Raw genomic sequence first — 11,911 nt, 5'->3', positions numbered from 1 at the left:
CCCGTGCTTTGGACTGGGCGACGTGCTTTTTCTTCCCTTTCTTTATTTCATCCGAGAGGCGCTTCCCCGGTCGTTTCTCCTTTGCATTCCTCTCGACGTTTCCGTCAAAGAAAAGTACAGCCGAAGCCTTCGAACACAGCACTGCGAGAGAGAAAACCCAATACAGCCTCCATCCACTGCCGCTCTGGTATACACACCCTCAAAATGTCCGCCTCCAACTCCCCCACAATCCTCCCCCAGTCGCGCTCCCACGGCCGCGGCGGCGCAGGAAACATAAACGCCAAACCGAGCAAAGACGTCGAAGCCAACGACCTCCAAACACCCACCAGCAAGCGCATCCCCACCCCATGACATTCATAGTGTTAAGCATACTGACCATCACCCAGTAAAATCAAACCACTACACCACAGGCCGCGGCGGCACCGGCAACATGGCGCGCAACAACCCCACGGACCCCTCCGAATCGCGCGCCGCCCAGGACGTCGAAGCGCCCGCGCACCACGGCCGCGAGATGCAGGGGACGTACCACTGGGGCCGCGGTGGGGAGGGGAACATGACGGTTGTCGGGAAGAGTGAGCGCGAGGCGAGCAAGGAGCGGAAGAAGGAGAGGGCTTTGAGTGGGGAGGGGGAGCGGAGGGGCAGTTTTCGGAGTGCGGTGGAGAAGGGGAAGGAGATTTTGGGGTTGAGGAGGGAGAAGGAGAGGGTGGATGCTGCTAATGGGGGTGCGGGTGGGAATGGGGAGAGTGCGGTTGAGTAAGAGAGACGCGAAGGACAGGGAAGAAGATGAGGAGAGGAGAAAAGAGAACACACACCAGCCGTGAGAGGATTCGAGAAGGTGGAAAAGAAAAGCCCAGCGAAAGGCATATGATACCCCCAAAAGCAGAGCAACGACGAAAGAAAACAGTCAAAAACGTGAACGGCGTTCGAAGGTGAAGCGTTACGGAACGTGGGAAAGGACACAAAAAAGTAATCGACAGACATTGACTGAGTACATACATAATCAAATAACTTCCCCCTTCAATCAAGCGACTCACCCCGGTACAAACCAAGAAACACGCGCAAAAGGGATTGAATCAAAACATTGAAGCTTTTTCTCTTTCAACGGAAGCATCGATGTAAAAAGTCTCTACTCTATACATCTAAAGCAAAAGCAAAAGCCATCTACCAAAAAGCACCATCCCCTCAACGAGGAACAGCATCGTCAACCCCTCTCCCCCGCTCCTTACTCCATCTTACTCCGCCCCACCACCTTCTCCCCCCTCCGATCCAGTGTCTCCATAAACCACCCGCGCTCCACAAACTTCAACCCCTCATCAATCAGAATAATCGGGGCGCTCCACACGCCCACAATCCACCACTCATCCCAGCCCAGCGGCACGATGCCGAAGATCCCCTGCAGGAGCGGCGTGTAGAGGAGGATGAAGTGCAGGAGCATGGAGAGCGTGATGGCGTAGACGAGGACCATGTTGTTCCAGAGGGGGAGGGTGAGGAGGGATTCGGAGGAGGAGAGGGCGTTCATGGCGTTGAGCATTTCGATGACGACGAGGATGGAGAGGGAGATGGTGCTGGCGGTTTTGGCGGGGGTTCCCGAGAAGATTTGGCAGGAGATTTCCGGGAAGGCGGTGCTGCAGCGGTGGAAGTGCGTCTGTGATTGTGCTGTTAGTTTGAATGTTTCGGTTGGGAGTTTGCTGATGAATTTGACTTACCAGTTGCCAGAAGGTGATCTGAGGCCCACCCTCGTAGAACATGAAATACCACGCATATCCTCCCACCGTAGCGAGGCCGACGTACGTGCCAATGACCATGTACCGGAAGAACAACCAGCCACCCACAAGCGGCTCGTCCCTCTTCCTCGGCGGTCGCTTCATCACGTCGTGATCCTTGGGATTGAAGCTGAGCGCAGTGGCAGGGAGACCGTCAGTGACCAGGTTAACCCAAAGGAGCTGAACCGGGATCAGCGCCTCCGGCATGCCCAGAGCAGCCGTGAGGAAGATCGAGACGACTTCGCCGATGTTGGACGAGATGAGGTACCGGATGAATTGCTGCGTGTTGTTGTAGATGCTGCGACCTTCTTCGACGGCCACTTCGATCGTGGCGAAGTTGTCGTCGGCGAGGACCATGTCGGCGGCGAGCTTGGCGACGTCAGTACCCGTGCCCATGGCAACACCGATATCACTCTTCTTGAGCGCGGGTGCATCGTTGACGCCGTCTCCAGTCATGGCCACGACCTCGCCAGCGGATTGGAGAAGATCGACAAGTTTTGACTTGTGGCCAGGTTCCGTTCGAGAGAAGAGTGATGCCGTCTTCGCAGCTCTGAGCTTGTCTTCCTCGCTGAGCTCATCGAATTGTCGTCCCGTAAAGCTCTTGCCCTTGATATCCTCATGCTCGCCAAAGACGCCAATCTGTCTGCAGATTGTCTCCGCAGTATTCTGATTGTCACCGGTGATGACAACCACGCGAATGCCAGCCGATCGGCACTTGGCAATGCTCTCAGCAACCTCAGGGCGAGGAGGATCAAGCATGCCGACCAGTCCAAGCAGAGTCATTCCCTGCTCGATCTGGTGGTACTCCTGGGTCGTTTTCGCAGTCTTCGTGAGCGGAGACGAGACATTGTTGATGCTGGCGAGGGCGATGACACGAAGTCCGCTGTTGCCAAAGTCTACAACCTCCTTTTGCAAAACAGACGTAAGCTTCTCATTCAACTTGACCTGCTTGCCATCACTTCCCACAAGACAGTGAGTGCAGCGCTCGAGGATAGATTCAGGCGCGCCCTTGACCAAGAGCCTCTCCGAGTTGCCGCTGTTGACGAGCACAGACATGCTCTTGCGATCTCTCGAGAACTCGTACGTCCTCAGCTTGCGCGCCTTATCCTCGTAGTACTTGCTGGCGAGATTTCGTCGTTGCTCAGGCTGCAGACCAGCCTTTTGCGAGTTGTAAGACTGATCCGGAGTACCGACCTTCTCCACGAGAGTCCTCAACGCACCCTCCGTAGGCTCGCCGATATTGCTGAAAGTTCCATGCTGGCTGTCGTACGCCAATTCCGAGTCGTTACATATCGCCGCGACTTCGATGATCTCTGCAACAGTCTTGGAGCTCGCCGCAGGCCAATTGATGACCTTCTCACCCTTGGTAACGGATCCCTCAGGCGCAAAGTTCGTGCCCTCGACTTCCAGCTCCTCGAGTCCAGTCTGCGATTCGTTGACGTACACAATCCGGTTGACGCTCATCTGGTTCGTCGTGAGAGTTCCAGTCTTGTCCGAGCAGATCACACTGCAGCTGCCAAGAGTCTCCACCGAAGGCAAGCTTCTCACAATCGCGTTCTTCTTCGCCATAGTCCTCGTTCCAAGCGCCAAGCACGTCGTGATGACCACCGCTAGACCCTCCGGAATCGCAGCGACACCGAGCGAGACGGCGATCTTGAGGTAGTAGATCGCGCCCTTGACCCAGGAGTTGCCAAACGACGGATCGCTGAAATGCCCAATGTTGATCAACCAGACCAGAATGCAAATGCCCGAGATGACCTTGGCGAGCAAGTCCCCAAAATCGTTCAGCTTCTCCTTCAACGGCGTAGGCTGCGAGATCTGCGCCGTGATGCTCTCATGGATATCGCCAATCGCGGTGTTCGTCCCCGTCAACACGACCACAGCGTGTGCATGTCCCGTAACGACCGTTGTCCCGGAGAACAGCATATTGATCTGATCCTGCTTCACAGCCTGCTCATCCTTCACCGGCTGCGTATCCTTGCCCACACTCTCACTCTCGCCCGTCAAAATACTCTGATCGACGCGAAAGCTATTGCTGTTGATACTCAGCAGCCTGCAATCCGCGGGGACCTGATTTCCCACCGCCACATCGACGATATCACCGGGGACCAACTCTTCCGCCTTGACGGTCTGGATGCGTCCGTCGCGGACGACCTTGGCCGTGTTGGCGCTGTACTCTTGCAGCGCGGCGATGGCCTTTTCGGCGGAGCTTTCCTGGCTCACGCCGACGACGGCGTTGAGGATGAGGATCGTGAGGATGACGACGGGGTCGACGAAGGCCGTCCAGCCTTCCTCTTCTTCGAACAGCGCGAGGACGAACGAAATCGCGGCGGAGCCGAGGAGGATGAGGACGAGTTGGTCTTTGAATTGCTCGAGGACGAGTTCCCACAAGGGTGTCGGAGGGTCTTCGGGGATGGCTGCAACAACGACATTAGTTTCACCATCACATGTGTCTCTTCAGAAGCATCTCTCTCACCATTCCTGCCAAACTTCGCTCTCCTCGCCTCGACGTCGCTGCTGGAAAGTCCTCGCTCCTCAGTCACACCAAAGTGCTTCAGAAGCTCCTGCGTCGACTTGGTGAAGGCCTTCTCCTCCATGACGCTGGGCGGTGATATGGCAGCCATCGTGGGTGGGTGAAAGTCTTGGAAGGTAGAGCAGATCGCAGGAATGCGGCTCTTTATATCATGGACGAGTCCCGCCTGTCAAGTGTGGCGATTTCTCGGGTCAATCAGTTAGTTTAGTGGGGTATAGGACAGTTGCGTGGCTAGAATCTAGATATCAACACGTTGCATCTTCCCACTTAAACCGCTATTTTCACCAACAAGGTCACAGAGCAGAGAGGCTGTTGGAAAAGTCTGGCTCGTGTGCACAAAGAACACCTTACCACAATTTGCCATGACTTCATGCACGCAGCTGTGCCTTGCAGGGCTCGCATTTCCGCTTCGAGACTGATCTAAGGGGAGGATCGTGGCATTTTCTCGCCTACCGTCGGCCTATCGTAGAAATGCCCTCGACGACAGCTGCCCAAACGATACATCCTCCTGAACATATCGCGAGGTACGTGTACGGTCGGTGTCTGTTCTGGTAGAATTCGCGCAATTTGATTCGCATCTACCTATTTCTCACTTGGAAGACATCAAAGTCTCTCAGTGTAAGAGTTGCTCTGGTATTCCCTGCTTCGCCGCAGTAGCTGTTCTCGCTCCGCCAATCTCCAACGCCATGCTATCGTCACACGTGCCACGCCGAGCAGGAACAGAACGCTGCGTCAAATCATCCATCAATCCGTCAATCCATCCGTAACTGTATACATTCGTCAAAAGTCCGCTGCAGGTTCAGGGCACACACCCTAACGTGCCATGCTTGCCTGCATGTTGCGGGTGCTGCTGCCTTGCATCTGAGATCCTGGGCTCTGCATGCCGCTGCCCATCGTGGGAACACCACTGCCCGAGCTTCCCAGTCGCTGCATCTGCGGAGTGTTGCTCCTGGATGGCGGTCGCTGACCGTTCATGCCGTTGGCCATGGGAGTGCCCATTCCTCCCATCGGGGTTGTGTTCGAGTATTGCATCGAGGGACTTGCAGGCGTCATACTTGGGCTCGCGTGAGACACGCTCGGACTGCCATTCAGCTGTGCGTGTTGCGCATTCGGGCTTTGCGTTTGTTGCATCTGAAGCTGCTGCCGTTGCCAGAGCTTGTGAGCATAGACTTGTTGCTGCGATGGACTGCTGTTGGCAGGGCTCATGTTCGCCTGTTGCATATTGCCGTCACCATTGGGATACATTCCGTTCATGCCGCCGGGCATTTGGCCATTGCGCTGGTAAGCGTTCTGGTTATGGGCGTATTGTTGTTGCGGCATTTGCGATTGATTCGGGATGCCAGCAGCCGCGTTCATTGCGCTTTGTCTTGTCTGGCTCGATGACTGAGATTGAGCCTTCATTTGCTGCGTTGCCATCGCTTTCAGTTGGTCGTCAGACAAACCAGGGTTGCTGATCCGAAGCTGATTGGTGATGGCAATAATCTGGGGCACATGTCCTGACGATAGCTGTTGAGGAGTGCCGCCATGCGGAGTAGGCGGAGGGGGCATGCTCGGAGAAGCAGACATTTGCTGGTTCGTGCCGTTCTGGGTCATGTTCTGCCCTTGATTGTTGCCGGACTGTTGCTGATGGAATGCCGCAAGTAGCGCTTGATTCTGCTGCAGCTGTTGCGCAGTGGTCATGTTGCCGCCCGGACTTGGCATGTTGCCGTTAGGCATTGGGTATTGCTGCTGGTTTGGAAACTGATTGTTTCGTCCCTGAGCGTTGGCCTGCGCCATTTGCTGCATGTTTTGCTGCGGCATGCCAGGTCGTGCTTGCATCTGAGCCTGTGGCATGCCTTGGCCGTTGACTTGTGGCGGCGCCAGATGTCCATTTCGCTGAGGTGCCACTGCCACTGCTTGCCGGGCTTGGGGCTGCTGAGGCGGAGCCTGTCCGTTGACATTTGGCTGACCGTTGGGCTGCGGCTGCTGGACCTGAGGCTGCTGTCCTTGCTGATTTGCGCCTGGGGGACGTTGTTGAGGCTGTGCGCCATTTGGTAGTCCTCCCTGCTGCGCTTGGCGAGCCATGAGCGACTGACGCTGCGCCGCTTCGCGCTGTTTCTGCAGATATTGCAACTGTGCTGCCTTCATTTGTTCATCACGTTCTTGTCGCTTCTTGCTGAACTCCTGTGGTGTCATCTTGACCATCTTGACTGGATTCGTTTCCGTTTGAGACTTTCGCTGGGCGGCAGCGCGGGCAGCTGCGACCGACAGTTAGTATTATGTTCTCAGGTCAGTCAACAAGAGGTTTCACTTACTTTCAGCTTGCTTCCACTGCTGCTGCTCGCGCTTCTTGGCCAGCTTGCGGAACCCATCAATCATCCACAGATACCTGGAAGACTTGCGTTTCTCCACGCGTGTTGGAATGGTCCTCCTCCGAGGCGGGACATGCGCAGGAGCACCACTGGCTGCAGCTGCTTGTTGTAGATGGGCGACCTGTTGCAAATATCTGCGCTCGGCGGCCTGCTGGCTCTGCTCCAGCCGCTGGAACCACGTCTTGAAATAGACCGTCTTGCGCATGTCAGCTGGAAGCGACTCCAACTCCACCCACCTCTCGAAACACTCCCAAGGTGTACGACGCTCGGCCGAGCTCTTGAAACGAGTTGGCAATGCCATCTCATCTGCAATGAGCGACCAATTGAACGAGTACTCTTTGGCCAGTTTTCGAAGCTTTTGGTCATCGTCTTGGATCCACTGTGAACCGTTGCGGAATTCGTAGAATGGAGTCGATGGCATGATAAATTCAGACGGTGGTCTGAAAGCGTTGTTGGAGTGCAACCGCTCGCGTATAGGCTTGCTCTCGTCTTGGAAAAGGGCGCACTCGACGTTCTCGGGGGCAAGTATTTGCTCCTCACGCAATCGCTTGCTGTCCGGTTCAGCCTCTAGAGCCTCCGCCTCATCCTCGTACTCAAATCGGCTTCGCTTCAGGGTGGGATTGGCTGATTTGGGAAGCACTTTGCCTTCGATGAACTTTGACACCAATGTGACTGGGGTCCTCGTCGATTTTGGATCTTGTTCTTGGCGAAGACCGACGATGGGTAGGGTGGTGACAGCCTTGGCAAGTTTTCCAGACTTTCGCAACTCTTGTACAGTCTCTGCAAGATCTGGTGCAATCACGACGGTGGCAGGCAGGGGTGAAGTATCTCGAGGTGTTCGTGGAGCCATGTCATCCTCAGCTGCCGAGTCTCCAGCTTGCTCCAATTCAGGCACGGCGTCTGCAGCGTCTTCCGTTGCTTTGGGTTCAGTCGCATTGACCTTGACTTGTAACAGCTTCCTCTCCTCAGGACCGGACGCAACCCATTCAGAGCATTTCTGAGCCAGGAACGCACATACGTTCTTCTTCATCTTGCGTTCGGCTTTGAAGTCCTTCCTCATCCACTTCATTTCTTCCATCATATGATCATGTAAAGTGACCGGTTGTTCCGGTTCTCTACACTTCTCCATCTGCCTGAGCGACCACTTGTTCGCATTTTGCAATTGATAGATCCGGCGAAGCATTCGAAAGTCCAGTCGTTCATGGAGTGCGGTGAAGTGATCGTCCGTGGAAAGCGCCTTGGTTCCTGTTCGGACCAGCTCAGGAAGAGTCTTGGTGTTCGAGTTGGGGGCTTCATGAGCTTGAATCCTGAAGAGAGGCTCCAAATAATCCTTGTTTGGGTCGTCCGCGGCGCCTTTGAGGGTATCGAGTTGTTCAAGTGAAGGACGTGATACAGTCGATAGGCGATGTTGTTGAAGTGAACGAGGTGTCTGCCGTGCAGTGCTGATTGGCGTCGCCTGTGTGATATTCGCGTTGTCGTTAGGATTTCGCTGGGTCAGAGGCGAGATAGGTTCGGGAGACATCGCTGCCTTGCTCGAATCGAACTGATCATTCGTGGGCGGCGACTGCGACTGTCCTAGGATCTCTGAAACAGACTTCTGCCTCAGAACACCAGACGAGACTCTTGTGGTCATCCTCTCCGGCCGTGCAGACGCTGTGGATGGCTCACCAGGTGATTCAGTCTGTACCGTGGTGTCGATGGGGTGCGGTGTCCTGTTACTGCGCGAAGCAACATCAACAGTATCATCGTCACCCTTCGTCTTGGTTTCCCTGTCCACACCTTCCACTTCTTCAGCAGCAGGAGTCTTCACATGCTTCTCGTCTTGCGCCGGGATGGAGACCGCCTGCGCCTCAGTTTCATCATCGACTTGCATGCTCTCCACGACCTGTTCTGCCTCTGTAGAGTCACGAGCATCTTTACTAGCGGGTTCAGGTCCGCCAACTTCTTCTCTTGCGGCTTGCTCTTCAGCTTCTCGTGCAGCAGCTTCTCGAGCCTCCCACTGTAATTGTTCGTCTGGAGTCTGATCAACATCGCCCAGAGCCTCTCTCTTCGCAATCTCCTTCTGCGCCTCCAGTAACCGGTCGTGCTCCTCTTTTTGACGCTGCTCCTCATCTGAAGGCCGTACCTCCTTCGGTGGAAGCACTTCGACTTGTGCGCTCTCTGAGTCAGGCGACGTGTCTGGCGAATCCTGGGGCGGTACTGGAGTGGCAGCTGAATATGGACCGACAGTAGATGATGGACTAGACGCAATCTCTGTCTGTGGTGCGGCGAGATGTTGCGATGACTTGGACTCAGCGTCGGACTGTCGTCGTCGCTCCTCCTCGGCTTCGCGCTCTCGCAACTTCGCCTCCTGCACATCCTCTGGCGGCAAGTGGACGACCTTTGCAGGCTTAGAAGGCTCTTGTTGATCAACATATTGCTGTTCAGAGGCCGTCAAGTCTGCCTCATCCTCCGGTAAAGGCGGTGCGACGTCTACAGGTGGAACATCCGGCCCATCTGGCTGATCTGGCGCGTTGTGCGTCGTAGAAGCTGATCGGGGCGCTTTGGCATCGTCCTGGGCTGCATTCGGCGTAGTTGGCTGGGTTGCGACGGTAGACTTTGATCCAGTTGGGTCCAGTTGGGCAGCGACAGCAGCTGCGACGCCATCCTCTGCGGTCGCATCGACATTTTCTGATTTTTCGACCTGCTGGATTAGTTCGGTAGAGGTGGAAGAGGGTTTTGATGCGTATATGGGAGCATCGACATGTTGTGGTGCGGTCGTCGGTGGGAGGGGTGGTAAAGACGCCGGGTCGAAGAGTAGGCCGCTGTAGCAAGTCAGAAGCGAGAAACAACACATCAAATCCGCCACCACGTACTTTGATAAGTCGTTCTTTTTGAGAAATATAGCCTCGTCGTCGGTGATGGCCTCAGAATCGCGTGCATGGTTTATTAATGAGGCGAGGTTGAGGTTGTTGTGGATGAGGGTGTTGACGCTCCACAAGCCGCGCAGCAGACCGCGATGGCTCGACGATATGGATCTGGAAGACGGTTAGCATCAAACTCGACCACTTCGCGTCGCATTCTATTCCAGCAAATTGCACAGCTCGGTTCATATAATATGAAAGAATATTTGTGCGAAAATGGAGGGTTTTCGGGGGAGTGGTTGCGTACCTTAACTCATGGTCGCGTTTGGTAGATGCATCGCGCCTGAGTCCATCGACGAGGGACATAGGTCGCTCGACAACCGCAGCGCTGCATCTGTTATTCCCCCGAACAACAGACGGAGCGCTATGCAGCGATGGGAGAGGGTAGCGCTGGGGATTCGTGGATTTTGGGGGAGTTGTTGTTGTTGTTGTTGGGGTGGTGTGGATGGGGTGTAGGACAGGCCCGTCGGTGCTCGCTGCTGGCTCCAAATCGCGACGAGCAGCAGAAACAGACAGACAGACGCAGAGGCAAAGCCCAAAGCAAAGCAAGCTGGGGAGATTGCGACTGCCTTGTCTCCAGAAAGCCCGGCCCGTTCCGTCTTGCCGAGATGCTGTCAAAAACTCATTCAAGCTTTCGTGAATTGTCTGCACTACAACACTTAGCAATTCTTCACGCACGCCGCAGTCATGGCCACAGTCACCGGGAAACGGAAGCGAGAAGAACATTCATCCAAGAAGATTCCGTTAAAGAAGCCGGCATCACAGAAGGCAGTCACCGGCAAGCCAAAACCTGCTACTAAGCACCAAGACACGCCCGCCTCCTCACATGCAACCACGAACGGAACCCTTGCAGAAGAACCTATCCACATCCAAATCGTCACCGGCTCGTACGAACGCGTTCTGCACGGCATAGCAGCAAGAATCCCATCGACCGACCTCCAACGACAACCAGCAAAGCCCACCAATGGCGCCTCCACATCATCCGAAGAAGTAGAATCCAACGTCACCTTCACAGACTCTTTCCTCTTCGCCGCCCACGTCTCCGCCATCCGCTGTCTAGCAATCTCCCAGCAGACCGACGACTCAGGGAAACGTCTCCTCGCAACCGGCTCCTCGGACGAGCGAATCAACGTCTACAGCCTCTCGACCGCGCCACCGCCCCAGAATGCCGTGGGAAAACTGCCTTCACTCACCGGAACGGCGACGGCCGAGAATCCCAGGAATAAGTCCTTGGGCAGCCTAGTCCACCACGACCGCGCGATTACGAGGTTGTCGTTCCCCACCAAGACGAAGCTGTTCAGCGCGGCGGAGGATGCCACGATTGCGATTTCGAGGACGCGGGATTGGACGATGCTGTCGTCGATTAAAGCGCCCATACCGAAACCTCAAGGACGGCCGTCTGGGGATACTGCTGGACCGGGGGAGATCCCCGCGGGGATCAATGACTTTGCGATCCATCCTTCGCAGAAACTTATGCTGAGCGTGGGTCGAGGAGAGAGGGCAATGCGGTTGTGGAATCTCATGACGGGAAAGAAGGCGGGTGTATTGAACTTCGACCGAGACCTTCTCGCGCAGGTCGGTGAGGGGAAGTATTCCAGCGGCGAAGGCAGAAGAGTCCTCTGGGACGAAGCAGGCGAGAACTTCGTCGTCGGCTTCGAAAGAGGCGCCGTTCTCTTCGGCGTCGACTGCCAACCAAGAGCAATCCTCCGACCCTCGCCACTCTCGAAAATCCACGAAATGCGGATTTTGACCCTGCCCAGCTCGCAAGGCAACGTCCTGGCCCTCTCAACAGAAGACGGCCGCATCTCATTCTTCACCATGGACGCCATAATCGAAAACGAAAACGGCAAGCTCCCAACCATCCCCTGCATCGCTCAAATCGGGGGCAAGGAAGCTGGCGTAACAGGACGTGTCAAGGACTTTGACATCCTTGAATTGTCGAGCTCGGAAGAAAGCGACGGCTCGGTCGCAAATTGGATCGTAGTCACTGCGAGCAGTGATGGTGCTATTCGATTGTGGACCGTCTTTGAAGATGACCTTGCCATGGGCATGGGCGATGCGAATAAAGCCCCTCGACAAGTTGGTCGTCCGCTCGCCCTGCATGAGACCGGGAATCGCATCACCTGTCTTGGTGCGTTTATCATGGATGGTAAAGTCAGTGAAAGTGACGAAGTAGAAGACGTCGCCGGCGCGGAAGAAGAGGTGGACTCAGAAGACAGCGATGAGGAGTAAATCTTCCTGTAGCTTACTGTTTGGCCAATAATGTGAACGGGGTATCCTCTACCCTTTTCAACCCTCCCATTTTCCTAACCCAAGCTCCCATGCTCAACCCAACTCAAGCCCCCCACCCCCAACACCACA

At 55.4% G+C, this 11,911-nt stretch overlaps 4 protein-coding genes across 4 annotated transcripts; 2 read left to right on the top strand and 2 right to left on the bottom strand.

The window, feature by feature from the left end:
- Window positions 1-430: 430 nt before the first annotated feature.
- Window positions 431-757, top strand: M409DRAFT_23226 (uncharacterized protein; the record flags this gene model as incomplete). The annotated part of the gene is made up of 1 exon (XM_033806688.1): window positions 431-757. One exon carries the CDS (start codon window positions 431-433, stop codon window positions 755-757), a length of 327 nt encoding a protein of 108 aa, XP_033667481.1.
- A 465-nt stretch (window positions 758-1,222) lies between these two features.
- M409DRAFT_23225 (uncharacterized protein) lies at window positions 1,223-4,387 on the bottom strand (the record flags this gene model as incomplete). Its single annotated transcript, XM_033806687.1, has 3 exons — window positions 1,223-1,645; window positions 1,707-4,180; window positions 4,240-4,387. The coding sequence occupies 3 exons, from the start codon at window positions 4,385-4,387 to the stop codon at window positions 1,223-1,225; spliced, it is 3,045 nt and encodes a 1,014-aa protein (XP_033667480.1).
- A 722-nt stretch (window positions 4,388-5,109) lies between these two features.
- M409DRAFT_23224 (uncharacterized protein) lies at window positions 5,110-9,856 on the bottom strand (the record flags this gene model as incomplete). The annotated part of the gene is made up of 4 exons (XM_033806686.1): window positions 5,110-6,533; window positions 6,591-9,451; window positions 9,503-9,664; window positions 9,798-9,856. 4 exons carry the CDS (start codon window positions 9,854-9,856, stop codon window positions 5,110-5,112), a joined length of 4,506 nt encoding a protein of 1,501 aa, XP_033667479.1.
- Window positions 9,857-10,237: 381 nt separating this feature from the next.
- M409DRAFT_36720 (uncharacterized protein) lies at window positions 10,238-11,782 on the top strand (the record flags this gene model as incomplete). The annotated part of the gene is made up of 1 exon (XM_033810604.1): window positions 10,238-11,782. One exon carries the CDS (start codon window positions 10,238-10,240, stop codon window positions 11,780-11,782), a length of 1,545 nt encoding a protein of 514 aa, XP_033667478.1.
- Window positions 11,783-11,911: the final 129 nt, after the last annotated feature.

This window comes from Zasmidium cellare (genome assembly GCF_010093935.1).
Source record: "Zasmidium cellare ATCC 36951 unplaced genomic scaffold M409scaffold_18, whole genome shotgun sequence".
NCBI classification, from domain to species: Eukaryota; Fungi; Ascomycota; class Dothideomycetes; order Mycosphaerellales; family Mycosphaerellaceae; genus Zasmidium; species Zasmidium cellare.
This window is presented reverse-complemented; position numbering and strand designations above follow the sequence as displayed.